The 18,825-nt window shown below is 33.1% G+C and overlaps 1 protein-coding gene across 1 annotated transcript; it reads right to left on the reverse strand.

Annotated features, from left to right (window-relative positions):
* Positions 1-845: 845 nt before the first annotated feature.
* gtf2h4 (general transcription factor IIH, polypeptide 4) lies at positions 846-18,764 on the reverse strand. Its single transcript, NM_199927.1, is given in 14 exon segments — positions 846-1,287; positions 1,370-1,431; positions 1,893-1,971; positions 5,732-5,779; positions 5,868-5,998; positions 6,080-6,248; positions 8,927-9,010; positions 9,168-9,236; positions 11,435-11,543; positions 15,063-15,248; positions 15,326-15,457; positions 16,239-16,343; positions 18,226-18,341; positions 18,669-18,764. Coding segments are annotated over 13 exon segments (1,401 nt in total). The 5' UTR covers positions 18,669-18,764; the 3' UTR covers positions 846-1,176.
* Between the last annotated feature and the right edge of the window lie 61 nt (positions 18,765-18,825).

Genomic DNA, 18,825 nt, shown 5'->3' on the forward strand with positions numbered 1-18,825 from the left:
ATATATATATATATATATATATATATATAAACCAAACAGTCCCAAATTTCAATGTTTTGGCATGAAAAGCTGGGCAAGAAAATTAACCTTTCAAGGTAGGAGATAGAGGGACCAGCATAATTTTCTCTTGTATTTTTCTTCTCTGTTTTTTTTTTTTTTTTTTTTGTACTTCTCATTCTTTTTTCATTGTAGCTTTTAAAATCTTTATTTTTTTTAATTGGTTTTTATTCATGTTCTTAAATCATGGTAATATAAACAAATCAATTTTTTAAATTATTGTTTTGCAAATGAACTCAATTTATTTTTGACCTGTTTTAATCTAATTTTTCACCGTTACCCCAGTAAGCATACAGTTTCTAAAATACTGCAAACATCTTGTGGATACTTTTACTGTTCATTAAGAATTGCATCTTATTTTGGGCCATTTAAAAATAGGAAAACCTGCTTAATAATTAAGCACATCTGAAAACAAGTTGTTTATTGCTTTCAATCCCTGTTTAAAATGACATACTACGTAATAATATTATATACAAAATGAATAGTTGTTTGGAAGAATGATGTTGTTTGGGAGAACCATTAGAGTCATTTTTAAGGAACTGTCCTAAAAATTAACATTTATTATACCATATACTTTTATTTCAATAATAATTCTTAAAAACCATGACCGGGATGTTTTTGTAACATTTGCCCATTAAGACTAATTTATTCAAATTTATATCTGAAACTGAACTCTGTTATTTCCCTCCTAATTACTTGTGACTGAAATGTAAATTTCATGGCCTAAATTTCCATGTTGTCAATTTCACTGACTAAATTTCCATGTTATCAAACAAAAGTGAGAGCGCTCATTGTAAACAGTGTTTATTTTGGTCAGTTTACCTTGGACACAAACGTGTAGCAAATTTATACACTACAAAAGCGAAATCAAGTCAATAACAGAATAATAATGCACATACTGTCACATGAACAGCAAAAGGCTTCAAACTATGCATAGAAACTTTGTTTTTTTTACCCAGATCAACTTGCAGTAAAATGCACAAAAATAGTCCTCCTGTTCATTTGTAAGCATAAATTCAATAATAAGTATACAGTAAGTTTATGTAATCTTTCAGAGCTAAAAGATTACATGAACCTACTGTTTACTAGGTTTCTTACTGCATACTTTAAGTTTTTCCCTTATGAATGGCTTTTTTGTCTCTTCCAGAATCTCTTAACCTCGCTGTGTCCATGAGGAGTCACCACCATGACCCTGTGAGCGGGATTCTGCCACACCAGCACTCCTAAACCCTGCAGGACAGAGGTATAACAATCAGTACTCAATGTATAAGTGCTGGTAATACAAGTAGAAAGTACAAGTTTTTTTTTTTACCTGAGCCCTGTCCCGCAACACTTCGAAATCAGCCTGGGATAAAAACTGGTTGTATAACACTCCTGCAAGAAAAACATAGTAGTTAAAGAAAACAAAATGCATCACTGAGATGTCTGCATATATTTAGATGCCATTTATGACCCTCAACCCCACTCTTATTCCAATGCAAATGCATTATTTACATTGCATTTCACCAACACATTTCTCATACAGTCTGACATTTACATTTGAGAGAATGAACCGTGTAGGTCATCCACGGAATTGAAACAAATTCTCCATGCTATAATATCATCAATATGCAATTTCTCTTTTATATATATTGAAATGGAGACAGCCATTCCCAGAGGCTGCTTTTAAATGAAGCTGACAGTGTATTATTTAAGTCACTGAAATTACTAATGCAATATTAATATGTAATTGAGCTGTCTGAAGTAAAACACAAATTGACTTAATGGGAAATGCAAATTGGCTAGGAAGTAAAAAAAAAAAAAAGCTCATCTTATATGCACAGAGACACACTCACCCTCGGTAAACTGCAAGCGATCTTTCTCAAGCTCCCACAGTCTGATCTGATCTGTGATGGTTGGGGGGAGAACGGGGGTCTAAAAACAAAACCACACACACTAAACATGTTTATGCATGTTTAGGCCATAATTATTTACATACAGTAGCAGCATAACATTTACATGATAGTAACTGGCATATTGCACAAGGGTGACACCTAAGGGACATCCAAGTCTACAGGGGACATTAATGGGATTTTAAGTTAAAGGCACATTATGTAATTTTCCTCATTAAAATATCCTAAAACTACAAGAGCTGTGATATATATTTTGCTTACTTATATTATCTAAAATATTTCGGAGAATGTTGAAATCCAGAGATATAAGCAATTTAACTAGTGACGCAGAATGAATTAGATATACCCTCGATTTCTGGTTTGATTTGATCAAAAACAGGGAAGCATCAACAACATTTTAATATGTTGTGCATTTTATTTGAGAATTTATAACAGAGCCCTAAAATATATATTTTTATACGATAAAAAAAATAATGAACAAACGCTTCCCTCCCTATGTTATCACAACTGGAAGAACCGAAAGCGGTGGATTGTTGCATAATAAAAGCTTAGCTGCTTTGATGCCGTGTCACACTTGTCTGCAATTGCTTCAGTGCTTGCGTTCCATTTACGGATAATAATGTTTGATGTATCTCAAGCAAAATATTTTTTAAAAATTATTGATTTCCTGAAATAAACTTGCATTACAGGATAATCCCAGGCAGCTGTTTAATAAGGAGGTGAACTCTCCTTCCTCTCCTTGCAGTGGATTGGATGAACGCAATATTTATTCTTCTTTCTTATTCTAATATGAAGAAAGAGAATGAAACATCACTGCTTGAATTGACTCTGAAATGTTCATCAATTTTTTCCAATAGATTAATCACTACATATCAGATTCAGTGTGCAAGGTTTGTAAACATAATGACATTTTTAAATGTGAATACAAAAACAACGCATCCAAACATTTCAGACTTTTACTCTGCTTCACACTACTATGATAATAATGCTTTCTGCAGTGTCCCCATGTAATGAAGATGACAACTTCCATGATTCCAGTCACAGAGTCATCAAACAACCCCTTTGTTTGTTGAGGATATTCACCCTCTAGTGGAAAAAAATTAAATACTATGCCTTTAAGCATTTAATTTTTAAATAACTAAAACAATTTGAACTAATTTAATAGGCATCATTTACTTGCCCTTTTGTAATTCCAACCCCCTAAGGTTTGGTTAATCTTTGAAATACTAATAATACTTTTTAGAGTGGGCTTTCTGCCATTTTAGTGACAACTTTCATTTACTTAAAAGCTACAAAAACATTATAAATTCTTAAAAACAGATCCATATGAGCTGTGCAGTTTAATCAAGATATTATTGCACATTTTGAAAAAGCATTACAATAACTTTTGTCTTAATTACTATATTCACGTCAATCCTTAATAAGTGTATAAAACCCTAAAGAGATTTAATTTTAATAACATATAAACACACATTCATTCACTGATCTGAACTGCCCAAATTCTTTGTGGCAAAGATTTAAGGTGCAGAGAATTATCCTCAGAGATTTTGCTTCCTACTGGCATGATAGCATTACACAGCTTCCTGTAGATTTGTCGGATGCACATCCGTGATATGAATCTTCCGTTCCAGCACATCACAAAAGTGGTTTATTGGATAGAGATCTGGTGACTTTGGAGGCCATTTGATGTTTACAAAACCTGTTTGAGATTATTTGAGCTGTGGCATGGAGTGTTATCCTGCTTGAAGTAGCTAGTTATCACAAAATGGGTACACTGTGGTCATAAAAGGATGGACATGATCAGCAATAAAATTCACTAGCTGTGACTCTTTTCCTAAAATGGTTCCAAGAAGACCAAAGTGTGACAAGAGTACATTACATGAATAACTGTTTAAACAAGGCAGCATGGATCCATGCTTTCTTTTGTTTATGGTGAGTTCAGACCCTTCCATCTATATGTCACTGCAGAATTCATTGCAGTTCCATCTGACAAGGCAGTCTTTTTCCACTCTGCTGTTTTCCAGTAATAGTGAGCCTGTACAAAATTGTAGCAAAATTGTGCTATGCGATTGGCTGATTATTTATTTGCATTGATAAGCAGTTAAACAGCATACCTAACATACATATATATATATATATATATATATATATATATATATATATATATATATATATACATACATACATACATACATACATACATACATACATACATACATACATACATACAAACATACAAACATACATACACACACACACACGCACACGCACACACATACAGGTGAAGACAACGTTTTTTTATATAATATTTCCCATTTATTTTTTCTTTGAGACAAAGTCTTATTTCTTTATTGTTTGGCTGGAAAAACAAAGTAAATTTAAAAACTTCTAAGGTCAATATTATTAGCCCCCTTAAGAAAGAACAAACCATTGCTGTTTAATGACCTTATTAACCTAGCTTTTAACCTCAAGCTTTTAAATTGCACTTTAAGCTGAAAACTAGTATCTTGCTAAATACATTACATGTACTGTCAACATGGCAAAGACACAATAAATTAGTTATTAGAACTATTATGTTTAATACATGCAGCTGTATATATGCGATTATGTGAGTAAAACCTAAAATTAAACTTGTTTATTAAATAAAGCGATTATGAATTGCACATAGAATTTTAAGTAGAAGAAATTTTATGAAAATGTAATAAAAGAAAATCTTCATGTGTCTCTCAAAGATGAAACTTTGAATCTGGTGCACATATCCCCCCCAAAAAAATCACCCAAATAATGTATATATAACTTTTAGGGCTCTATTTTAATGATCTAGGCGCAGAGTCTAAAGCTCATTGCACAAAAGCATTAAAAGCATGTCTGAATCCACTTTTGCTATTTTAAGGATGGAAAAATATGATTTGCTTAATAAGTTTTAGGTATGTTTTGAGCATAATGTCCATTAAACCAATCAGAGTCTCATCTTCCCTTTAAGAGTCAGTTGTGTTGCACCATGGCGCATTTGCTATTTACATGGCAAACTTTGTAAGAGGAAAAGCTGAATGCTTCATTAGCGTGAAAAGAGTAAAACAGACCATCTGCAGCGCGAGGATAAAGAATGAGCTTCCTCCATGCGTCCTCATTTTCATTTATTAAGCGCAAGGAAAAACTATTTCTAAATTTGGTTCTAATCTCCAGCAAACAAAAAAGAAATTAACAATAACAATGAAATGTGGTCAAAAAACTTAGTTATATCCAAACGCCCATCCTATTCTTATGCCCCATGGTGATGCAAACGTCTCTAAATTCAGACAGGAGGACAAATCTAAACTTGTTTTTATTATTAAAACAAATATAAATATGCTTATAATAAATAATTCTGCTAAAAACAATAATTTTAACATTATACAAATGCACATTTTTATGAATAAACTGACATGTTGCGAACATTTAGTCTTTTAAACACTACGAAGGAGTGAAAACCTCAGCAGATATTCTGACTCTGATAACATTTTCCTCTCTTTTTTCTCGACTCCTGCCATTAGTATATATATTCAGCTCTGTGTTCAGCTTTGGACTGGGTAGGTGGGGAATGCATAAAATAAATGTAATTCATGTTGTCGATGTGTTTATTGCATATACTATAATTGTGATAATTGCAGTATATTGTGTAGCACTATAATTAATGTTTTTCTAATAGCTAGAGTACCTTCAAATAAAGAGCGACCTGTATTTCTAAATTCATTTTGCACACATTTCTAAACCTCAACAAGTATAAACCTAATACCAATTACCTGTTTAAGCATTACTGGGTGTGCTCGGGTCCGTAAGAAGTGAATAATCTGAAAAATAAAATAGAAATCAAATCAGCCCTTTAAAAAAAAAACAAGACAAACCAATGGACAGATCAACAGGTGGTCTCTCTCTCACCTGCTGTGCGGTGATGCCGTTACTGATGGCCTGCTGCACAGACTCTCGGGTGACCTGTGCAACCACCAGGTTAGGAAACCGATACAACATCTCACTAAACAGAGCGACCAGTGCAATCTGAAGTTCAGAGTCTGTCAGGCAGAAAAAGAGTTAGTACTCCTTTCCGTGAATGATCTTGTAAAGTGGTAGACAAATATCAGTGTGTGACATACTTGTATAGGCATATATGCGATAATTAGTTTCTACAACGATGAATCCAGTGTCTCCTGTTCCTGGTATTGCTCCCAGTGCAGAAGAGGCAGATCCCGAGGCTGGGTTTGCAGTGACTCCTGCAGCGAGAGTTATGGCGAGTCTCGTAGGGTAGTACCTTCTTGACTTCCTCTGGGGAAAAAAGATACAGGGAGTGATGCAAAGCAGTGCAAGCGCTTGTTTTTACATTAGCATACACTACCAGTTTAAAGTTTGCACAATTGTTTAATGGTTTTGTTTTAATCTGCTCTGTACACCAAGGCTGCGTTTATTTGGTCAAAAATACAATTTAACTGTTATTATTAGAAATGTGATTTCAATTTAGAGTAGATGTTTTCTTGTAGATATATACATTGAGGACAGTAGAATTTTTTTAATGTTTTAAAATAAACTTTTCCTGCTCATCAAGGCTGCATTTATTTAATCAAACATACGGTACAATTGTAAAATGTTATTGCACTATAAAATAACATTTTAAAAGTAGTTTATCATTTAATTTAATCATTTACCCCAGTGATTTAAAGATGAATTTTCAGCTTCATTACTTTAGTCTTCAGTTTCACATGATCCTTTAGAAATCACTCTAATACTGAATATTATTACTATTATTAATTTTATGAATGTAACTGTAGTAAAAGCAACAATGACTGGAGTAATCAGGGTATTTTCTGTCCATTCTATATCCGTTTTCGAACAAAAAAAAAGAAAACTTAGAAAACGGACGTTTTTTGGTTTTTCTTTTACTCACAAAAAAAGAAGAAAAAAAAAGAATTTGGCTGGATTTTCATTTTGCTGATTGGCCAACCAAATCTGAGCTTGATATCGCCCTCAAAATAATAGTACTCTGCGGATCAGCACCCAGGCTTTTAATTTTATATAACTAAAAAAGTTTACATATTCTAACATTTGATCAGTTAGCAGTCATTCATTGCATAAGCATATTATTAATAAAAACTTAAATTAGCAGTAGTATTACACATTTGTCATTAAAATAAAGTCATAGTTTGCTGCCAAATGTCTTGCCGCTGTGCACCAGATACTGAGCAAAGATTTTTTTAGCAGAACCTGGTTTGCATGATTGCTTTCGAGCAAGGCCTATATAATAATAATAATAATAATAATAATAATAATATAACGGGACTAAGCCAAAAAGAAAATCAATGAATTAATAATAATAATTAATATGGTTTACTTTGTGGTTTTTTATTTATTTATTTATTTACTTTTTTTTTTTTTTTTTTTTTAAAGAGTTGTTTGCAGGACAATATTAGGAACATATTGGGCCCTGGAGCTATAACAAAGGGCACCACATGTTTTTATTTTATTTCCCCCTATATATATATATATATATATATATATATATATATATATATATATATATATATATATATATATATATATATATATATATGCATGCCCTGATTTGGAGTAATCATTTTACTTGAAACTACATACTAAAAGTAATAAATAAATATTTAATAAAAAAGTATTTAACAATTTTTTTGTTTAATAAATGCCGCATTGATAAACAGAATAATTTTCTTTAAAAAATAAAAAAGGATGAAAAAAAAAATGACCCCAAACTTTTGACTGGTCGTGTTTATTTTTAAATATAGTTAAAGGGACAGTTCACCGAAAAACTCCAACAACTTCATAAATCAATAAGATAAAGAGGTGACAAAAATACACTATCAATATTACATTAAAAACAGAATTTTTTCACTGTCATATATGATACATGACTTAAAAGTCTTTCTTTCAGAAGATGTTTTTAAAAACAAGTTCACTTAGTATAAAATCTGTCAAGTATTCTTGAATTATTGTGAAAATGGTGATATATTTTAATTAGGGAATCACTGATAAATAGAAATATAGGTAACAAACAACAACAACAACAGTTGTAAATTTAAAAATATATAGAATCTTTCATTATATTATGCATTTACTTTCACTTTTGATCAGTTTAACGTGTCCTTGATTGAAAATACTTGTATAAGACTAAATAACAAACAAAAAAATGTAAAAACATACATTTTCTGGATTGGCACAATATTGCCATTTCCACAAAAATATGAAGACAAAGAAAAATGACTTCTACTTTAATTTATACACTTCTTAATATATTACTCAAAAATAATGAATGTGTGTGTGTGTGTGTGTGTGTGTGTGTGTGTGTGTGTGTGTGTGTGTGTGTGTGTGTGTGTGTGTGTGTGTTTATTTACAACAGTGCTGATTTTAATATACTTCATTAAATGAATTCAGCCCCAATGAGCATAAAGTTGATTTTTTTTTTTTTTTAATATTTACCAAATGATGTTTAACAGAGGAAAATTAACAAGGAAATTTTCACAGTATGTCTGATAATATTTTCGCTTCCGGAAAAAAAGTCTTATTTGTTTTATTTTGTCTAGAATAAAAAAAAAAAAACATTTTAAAGGTTAAAATTATCATTTTAATTGTTTGTCTAATTAACCTAGTTAAGCCTTTAAATGTCACTTTTACCTGTATAGAAGTGTCTAGAAAAAATATCTAGTCAAATATTATTTACTTTCATTATGGCAAAGATAAAATAAATTATTTATCAGGTATAAGCTATTAAAACTATTATGTTTAGAAATTTGTTTAAAAAATCTCTCCGTTAAACAGAAATTTGGGAAAAAAATTAACAGGAGTGCTAATAATTCAGGGGGTTTAATAATTCTGACTTCAACTGTATTGTCAAATATATTAAAATAAATTCTATGTACATCATTCAAAAGTTTGGGTTTTGATCTTTGATCTAAATTTAGTATTTTCACTAAATGACAGACCTTTCTTTGAAAAACCAGACCAAACTCTCGTAGATGCTGCAAAAATGTGAGCAGGGACTCGCTCATGCCCTCCACAGAATAATCCTACAAGAAAAACAACAATCAGACTACAAAGCAAAACCTTTTAATAACCAAGCAGAGAAAGGCAGAGTGGCTTCTTTAATTTAATTACGATAAGTAATAGCTTTTATCTATGACTCATATGTTATTCTGGGCGTACTGTAGTAAAAGCAGCACTCACCCTTCCAAGAGTGGAAAAACTCAGCTGGAACAAAAAGGAAAGAATCTCCACCAGGTCCATTCCTCTCGACTATGAAGGAAAGAGATTAGACTGTTAATAAGGAGGTGGAACCACATTTACATGAACAAACAGACTGACGGAATGAAAAGTCATCATGTAAACATCTTGAGGGGGAAAAAAAATATCAGGCTGGAAGAGAAGGTGCGAGTCCTGAATAATTCACTATTGCCATCCAAACATTTGTATTTCACAATCATATTCAATAAAATATTTTTTTGTGCACATATGCAATGCAGTGTAGGAACTCTCACCCCACAGTCTTACAAAGTACTTTCATCCAGACGTCTAGCTATTGAAGGAATCAGCATGAAGCCATGTGTTTTCATAAGATAGAGAAGCCGTTTTTGGTTGCTGCTTCAAATTTTCAACTTTTGTTGTGTAAGGTTGGCAAAGCAAGAATACTTTTTTCTTCAATATGTTAGAAAGGGAAAAGCACACTGTTGTGCCATGCTAAGTTGTTTATCTTTGCCTGACAGTACTCAGAAGCTTCATGCTGCTATGCACAAAGTTTATTCATAATTTTTCTTCTGAGTTTGTATGGTTCTGCAGTAAAAGTAATACATGGTAGCTGGCTTATGATAAATGCATCATAGAGTATGGCATATAGAGTATATATATATATATATATATATATATATATATATATATATATATAGAGTGTATATATATATATATATATATATATATATATATATATATATATATATATATATATATATATATATATATATATATATATTTATGTCACTGTGGCAACCCCTGATATATAAGAGATTAAGGTCCTGTTTACACTAATATGTTTTAGTTTTAAAACGCATAAGATTTGCTAGGGTTATGCCATCTGTCCACACTACGGCACAGTTTTCGAGCACCCAAAAACTGAGCTTTATGGAAACGCTGAAGAGGCCGTTTTCATTTTAAAACGCTGCCGCTTCGTGTCAGTGTGGATAGGGGGAAAACGGAGACATCTGAAAACGAATACGTGGCTGCAGACTGATTGGGGCTTTTTCCTCAAAATTAAGTAGCCTACAGACAGTTCAGTCCTGCATCCTTTATTTGCAAGTTCAGACTTCCTCCGCTTCTTTGCCCTTATTTGGTATGCCCCGGTTAATGCGATGACAAAACAGCGCCGGTTGGCCACGGCTACTGGTAGCTTCTTTTGGGCTCTTCATAAACCTATAGGTGACGTCACGGATACTACGTCCATATCTTTTACAATCTATGGAATTATCTTTGCGCTCAGCCAAAACACGTTACCTATGAACAAGTAATACATTTAAAAGACCAAAGTCAGGGAATATGTCATTAGATATAGAAAACAAGATTAACTAAATATCACATAACACATATAGTGAGATTAGATCAAGCAGTAGGTCCTTGATGAATAGTCCAATGTGCACAGCTCTCAACTGGGTAGATATGCTTAAAGCACCCGCTGACTGCCTGGGGTTCCAAAGCGTGCATATGCTGCAGTGCATGCCAGAGTGTGTGTGTGGTCACATGATACATTTTCAGCGGTATAGTGTGAACGGATAGCTGTTTAGAAACACTAGGTGAAACTGGTGTGGACCCGGATTTTTTCATTCTAAAACGCTGTTTTAAAACTAAATTGTATTAGTGTAAACAGGGTCTAAGCCGAAGGAAAATGAATGAATGAATGAATACACACACAAACACACACACACACATACAGTATCTTGCTGTTTTTATATTATTTTAGTTTGCTCGAGCTAGGTTTGATTTATTTTATTTTTTCATTTTAGTTAGTTTTCATTTGTTTTGCTTTACGCATTATTCTAATAATAATTATCCAAATAATTCTATAAATATCCAAATTTTTATTTAAAGAAAGAAATTAAAAAACAAAATACAAATAAATAAATACAAATTATCCAAGTAAATACAGTATTTTAATCAGTAAAAAATGCACTTATGTAAAAGATTTTACAAATAAATAATATCTATTTCTTAACAGTATAAGTTGAGACTTTACATAAGAAAACAATTCTTACAAGGATATTTAATGGTCCATGGCGTCTGAAAAAAAATGTAATCCCCTGTCTTGAACAACAATAACAGAATATTAAGAGTAATTGAAAAATAACATCATCAAAGCCTCATTAGGCAGTTGTGACCCTCATCAAAATGTCAGTCCAATCATGAAACCAAATTATGCAAGCCTGGATTATCACACCACACACACTGACCTGTGCTGTTTTGAGGTACTGCAGGGTGAAGTACCACAACTGAGATGCCGTGTCCAGCAGCAGGAACTGAAACCCTGCTGATGTGATGCATGGAGCCTCACCAGTCTCGCTGAGGAATAAAAATAAATAAATTAATTAATTAATTAATTAATACAATTTAATACAAGTTTTTCTTCTGGATTCAGCAAGTCAAATGTAAAATTTTTCACACCTTTACTTATTTAAATAAAATTTAAAGGTGATAAATTATGCCCTTTTCATAAAAGATTAAATAAATCTGTTGTCACCAGAAAGTGTCTGTAAAGTTTCAGCTGGAAACCCCGCACAGAACATTTATTATAGCTTATCAGTTTGTGGAAGAGCAAAAAAAAAAAAAAACGTTTTTTTGTGTGTGGATCTGTAAATGCAAATGACCTGCTGCTTTCCAGAAGATGGTGGAGCCTTTACATGCTGAAACAACTGAAACAACAAAACCAATGCCAGTTTGTGCAATCTCATTCATACATTTTAGTATGATTTACAAACCCCTCATCCCCCAATGATGGTTTAAGGACACACCTTCTTTTTAAAATCTTATGTATTTATATGAATGTATTCCACTTTTCTGACGACTCATGAAACAATTACTTTCCACATGAGATGAGGCTGACAAAACAAATCTAATTCAGCCAAAATATAAGAAATGAAGAGTACCGGATTAAAGCCTCAAACGTTCGCTGTCGGACAATGATGAAGAGGAAGAGGTTATAACTTCTAGACAGAATAAGAACATTTCTTAACAGCTACTGGAAACATTTATGTAGTTGTTGGAGTAAAGCTGATTTGACATTGATAAATCATGATGTTGGTCTCACTTGTTGTCATAATACAAAACAAAACTACATTTGGACTTGTGAAAAACGACACTAAAACTAGGGCCTGTTGCAATGCTGTGTTATTGACAACCCAAATGCAATAGATCAAATCTGAGGTCTCATCTCACTGTCATCCAGCCATCAAAGTGCAGCTGCCCTACAAGCATCAAGTCGAGGCACATCCTCAAAAAGACAACTGAGTCCGGCACCAGCTGACAGTTAGGAGTAGCTAAAGCCTTTGTGAAATCTGTCAAATACAATTGCGAAAATAACAGACATAAATGCCAGTTATGGCAGTTACAAAGCCTAGTTCCAATCCTTATTCCAAACTAGTTAAGGAGATCTGACATAAGCACAATAAAGTCAATTAAATTCTAGTTATTTAAAAAAACTAAAACCAAAATACAATAAATTGCATTTTCATTTAATAAAAAGGCTATATTGAAACAACAATTAATTCATAAGATAAGTGCAGCAAGTGGAGCATGGCCAAGATCGGTGAGAGCGGAACAAAGCCAGTGGCGTTGGTCTTAGTGTCTGTCACCGGTGTGTGCCACATGTCTTAAGTCTCATGGAGGAGAGACAGTAGTACCAGGAAAGGAGAGGACCAGGCATGGACACTTTATGTTTGTTTTGCTTTGCTTTCAGTTTGACATGAGGAGCTGCCACCACCTGTTTGTTTTATTTTTTATTTATACATTATTACAGTTATTTAAAGTTTGTAGGTTCTCTGCCTCTTCCTTCTCGATGGCCAGGGAGCAATCAACTTTATTAGACTCAGATAGATCATACATTTCTTAATTAATTAAGAAACATATATATTATAAGCTCAATTCAGCTTGTGCATCACATTTACTAAATATGCATTGTTACTAAGTGTCTGAATAATGTTTAATATATACACTCACTGTCCACTTTATTAGGTATACCTTACTAGGACCGAGTTGGATCCCCTTTTGCCTTCGGAACTGCCTTAATCCTTTGTGGTATAGATTCAACAAGATTTTAAAGAATATTTCTCAGAGATATTGGTCCATATTAGCATGACAGCATCACGCAGTTGCTGCAGATTTGTCGGCTGCACATCCCAAAGGTGCTCTATTGGATTGAGATCTGGTGACAGTGGAGGCCATCTGAGCACAGTGAACTCATTGTCATGTTTAAGAAACCAGTCTGAGATGATTCACGCTTTATGACATGACACGTTATCCTGGTGAAAGTAGCCATAAGATGATGGGTACACTGTGGTCATGAAGGGATCAATACTCATGTAGGCTGTAGCATTGATATGATGCTCAATTGGTACTAATGGGCCCAAAGTGTGCCAAGACACCATTACACCACCAGCCTGAACCATCGATACAAGGCAGGATGCAATCCTGCTTTCATGTTGTTGACGTCAAATTCTGACCCCACCATCCTAATGTCACAGCAGAAATCAAGACTCATCAGATCAGGCATTAAAGACATTTTTCAAATCTTCTATTGTCTACTTTTGGGTGAGCCTGTGCGAATTGTACTCCACAGTTTCTTGTTCTTAGTTGAAAGGAGTGGCATCCAGAGTGGTTTTCTGCTGCTGTAGCCCATCCATCTCAAGGTTTGATGTGTTGTGCATTCAGAGATGTTCTTCTGCATACCTCGCTTGTAACGAGTGGTTATTTCAGTTACTGTTGCCTTTCTATCAGCTCAAACCAGTCTGGCCATTCTCCTCTGACATCAACAAGGCATTTGCTCCCACAGAACTTCCGCTCACTGAATATTTTCTCTTTTTTGGACCATTCTCTGTAAACCCTAAAGATGGTCATGCTTAAAAATCCCAGTAGACCAGCAGTTTCTGAAATACTGAGACCAGCCCGTCTGGCACTAACAACCATGCCATGTTCAAAGTCACTTAAATCACCTTTCTTTCTCATTTTGATGCTCGGTTTGAACTGCAGCCATTAGGTCATCATCTTGACCAGGTCTACATGCCTAAATACATTGAGTTGCTGCCGTGTGATTAACTAATATGAAATTTGCATCAGCGAGCTATTGGACAGGTGTACCTAATAAAAAAGTGGCTGTTGAGTGTATATTAAAATGTCATTTCAAATATATCATACTTAAATCAACACCAGAGCTGTACATACAGAGTGCACATTTTATATGCCAGAGTGTTGGCCAGTAATACCCTATATTGTTATATTAAATAATGGAGATTTACTACATAAAAAAACTGCCCAAATTACAACACCATAGAATCCAAACAGCACAAACCAACAAAAACCCATATTTTTAAGCACCATGGGAGCATATTTGGTTCAATTTAGGAGGGAGCATTACAAGGACATGTGAAAATTAAGATCTATTTTAAATTATTTAAGACCTAGAACTAGTCCTAAAAATATATATATATTTGTGTCATATTTGTGTTTTTTGCAGTCAAAAATGACTACACGTCATATTTACACAGTGTAAAATGGTAAAATGCAAATGGGAAACTGACCAAAAGCTATTTTTTGCTATAACCAACATTAAAATAATCAAATAAAATAATTCAAATTAAAAATTAAAAAGACAGTAAAGTGCTGAGGAAGCATGTTTGAATTATTTTTGAGGAAGTATTAAAAGGAGAATCAAGACCAATTTTTTTCACTCAAAAACAAAATCTAGAATACAAAACATAATTCAATTTATATATTTTAAGGTTTAAATTTTAGATTTTACAATTGTAGATCCCCTACAGAAGCCCTGAACTTTGCCTGGCACATCAGTAGAGTGACGTAATGCTTTACCTCTTCATGAGCCCGGCCTGTATGAGGAGCTGAGCCAGATCCTGACTGACAGCTGCGCTAGGAGAGCCCACCATGAAGTGAAGGATGACCTCCCAGCGCTCCATAGCATAGCGGTCCAGACTCTCTACATCCCTCGCATGCCGATCGGGACCCAGATTGGCACCCTCGTCTGCCCACGGTTTACCACTGGCAAGTGACCCATAAATTAGTGAATATGCTGCTGCAGTGCTAGCATGGATTGGAATATAAACTGTGCTCCTCACCCGCCTAAAAGTGCTATTCTCAGGTTGTCCTTAAACACGGGGTTGAGCACGAAACCTTGAAGTCCACCTTGAAGATGCTGACTGTGCCAGAGCCGTAGCCCAGTTAACACCGACACACATTGATCATGGTCTCTTCAAAAAACAAGAAAAAGCAGAGACAGGCATATATATATATATATATATATATATATATATATATATATATATATATATATATATATATATATATATATATATATATATAAAACAAACAGTGTTGGACTAAGTAAACTAAGTAAAAAGTCTGTATTTGTTCCTTTAAACAAGACAATAATTTTCTATAAATATATTTTATATTTATAAAAAACAGCTTTTAATTTTCAATTTACTTCTTATAATCCGGATTTTTCAGCAGCATTACTCCAGTCATCAGTGTCACATGATTTAGAAATCATTGTAATATGAAGATTTGTTTTAGAGTGATGGCACTAATGGACCCTTTTCACATTTCCGGGTTTCTGAGTAGCGAAAGTCATCATAGTTGGGTAAACTTAGAGTGCAGTGAATAGGAGAGCACAAGAAATATTTTTTACAACCATATTTGCTGAAATAATACAAGAAAAACTCCTCGATGGTGTTATCAAGACTTTCAGAAAAAAGCAGAAAATAGAGTAAGACTAACAACGACAGCCAAAAGAGGAAATAATGTCAGATTTACTCCTATAGACGCTGAATTAGAAACACCTCACATAAGCGGTAATTCCTTAATGTAATTTGACGCAAAGATGATAAAACAAATTTATAAATGCATATAAATGATCATACATTTAAAAAAAATCTAAATATTAAAAACTTTCAAGAGTTTAAGATTATGATGACATGACAGTTATACGTGTCATAACAGTCTTATGAAAAGGGTCCATAGTGTACTTACTTTTGACTGTCTTTTTTAACCCACAGGGCTACCGCAGCCTGGGGGAGTGGATGGTCTAAAAACAGCATGCGCATCACGTAATTCTTTGCCAGTGGTGGAAGTTCCCTGCATCAGAACCAACGAGAGTGAACAAATCAGCATAGAACAATCTCAAATTTTATATGTGTATAGTAAAATTGTCTCAAAATGTATTTGGACAATTAAGCAATATATAAAGTTATTAATGTCAATAAATTAGATAAACTTTAAATAAAAGATACAAGATATGAAAGTTTTCATAACTGACAAAGGTCCGGTATTTGTCCCATACATGAGCTAATTTGTCCATCAAGTTATCAAAATAACCTATTGAAAAAAGGCTTTAAGACCAAGCAAAATCTGATGCACGTTAAGTCAGCTTTCCCTGTATTGTTGTAGAAAACATTTAATAATTAACTTTTATTCTAAATCTTGGACCTAATTCTTGAAAGAAACACTGAGCAATAAAAAGTTGCGAAGCACCAAAAGCGGCCCATATTAATACTTATTAGGCTATTGTTGTTATCTTTGAATTTTCAATTATACTTTTTTTTTTTTTTTTTTTACAAGAGAAGCTAGAAAAATCGTGAAGCCCTACATTATTATTATGTTCATTTATTTTTTGTTATTCAAATGGCCAAATTCTGAGACTGGGGACAGTTGAATGTGCTGGCTAAATTTAGTTGAATATTTGTCTAATAAATGCCAATAGGCTACAGTTTAAATGTAAAATTTTAAACAGACTCCTATTTTCTCCCCAAGTTATATATCATAAAGTAGCCTAAAATAAATAGCTTCTTCATATTTCTTTATTCTAAATCTTTAGTAAATGATTTTGGCACATCAAAAAGTGTGTAAAAGTGTGTAAAATCTGCTTAAAATCTCACTAAAATGCAGTATTGAAACTTCATAATTAAAGAAAAAAAAACGAGTCAAATAACTGCTAAAAGGTCTATTTTTTTAGAACAAAAGAACCACCCCTTTCACTAGGCTGGCTACAGGCCTGATATTAGAGTAGTTTGACTTTTTTATCAAAATGATACAGAAGTTCTGCAAAACATATAAATTATTGTTGGTCAATAACGACAATACTAAAATAATGGAAACTAGTAGAAATGTTTATTACGCCACCCAAAAAAGATCTCACACACACACACACACACACACACACACACACACACAAATAATAATAATAATAAAATAAAAACTATTTAAAACTTCAATTTGCAAAATAACAGTTTCAGATTTATGAATTTGAGTTTCTTGCTTTTTAAGAGTAAAACGTGTTTTAAAAATACGTATTTTATATAGTAGAATTTAAAATAGTTTTTAGCACGTTCCTCATAAAATTGTTTTATACTTCCATTATATAATAATATAAGTCCTTTCTTTTCTTTCAACTTTTTTTGATTTAGTAATAATATAGTAAATGCCGTTTAAGAAAGACTAAACTTATGATTTACGACAATTTTAATTGGAAAGAGGTTAATAGATCATCATCAAATGGATTATAAATACTACATAAATATAATTTTGCACCATTACATCCCCTAGAAAATATAATTTTAAAATATTAATTTATAAACTATTGTGATGTAAAATAAAAAAAAAACTAACAAAAATTTCATTGAAAGTATCATTTTTAAAAGTCCTTTTTACAGCAAAGCAAGAACTGCTGTTTACTAAAATATTTGTGCTTTTTATTTCCAAATAAACTCCACTTGCTTGAACAGTATGTGATCTAATCAGATCAAAATAAAGTTCCACACAATTCATTCGTGTTGTCACAACGTACATCAATTAAGTTGGCTTAACAAATTTGAGTATACATTAACTTAATATAATTAGGTTCTCCCAAAGAAATCTAAAGAAACGAGTTGTCTCAGCTTATTTTAAATAAGCAGTTTAAACAAGAGGCAAAACATTATGAGTGTACACGTAAATATGAATGCGTGTATAACAGAAGGACCTGTATACTGCTAGACATGTTGCTGGGTGATTGTAGAGCCTGTCGAGGATTTCTGGGGTCAGTTCTTTCAGATACTCGTGCAAGTTCTTACACTGAAGCTGAACGCGAAGCTTCATCTGTAAACGGTAAAAACGGGCAAATGTAAAGACAAAAATCAAAATGACCTGCATTAGGCTCTATCAGAAAACATTATCTGTCAAACGGAGTCATATTGTTCACTATCTTTGACTGAGATGTTATAGTGCATCTACTTTGTTGGTTACACTAACGTAAACACACTGATATCAAAGGTAACAACAACAATATATTGAAATGAGCATTTAAGGAACAATAGATGCTTTAAATTCTTGCTGCCTTGAGTTCATGCCTAGAAAATGTATGTATCATATATCGTAGTCATTCTCGCTTTAAACTTAGATTTATTATACAGTCAATTTGCTTACCTTGTTTCACAGGCGCTAGGAAGCACTAAATAGTGCATAAAGTGATACACATCATTGTACTTCTTCATGAACAGTCATCTAGCCATTCAGCTCGGACAGTGTGAAGCCATGTTGTACGATCACGTGATCGCTGAAACATAAAGGCTGATTGGCTCAC

The sequence above is a fragment of the Danio rerio genome, chromosome 19 (assembly GCF_052040795.2).
Source record: "Danio rerio strain M-AB ecotype USA chromosome 19, GRCz13ab, whole genome shotgun sequence".
In the NCBI taxonomy this organism is placed as follows: domain Eukaryota; kingdom Metazoa; phylum Chordata; class Actinopteri; order Cypriniformes; family Danionidae; genus Danio; species Danio rerio.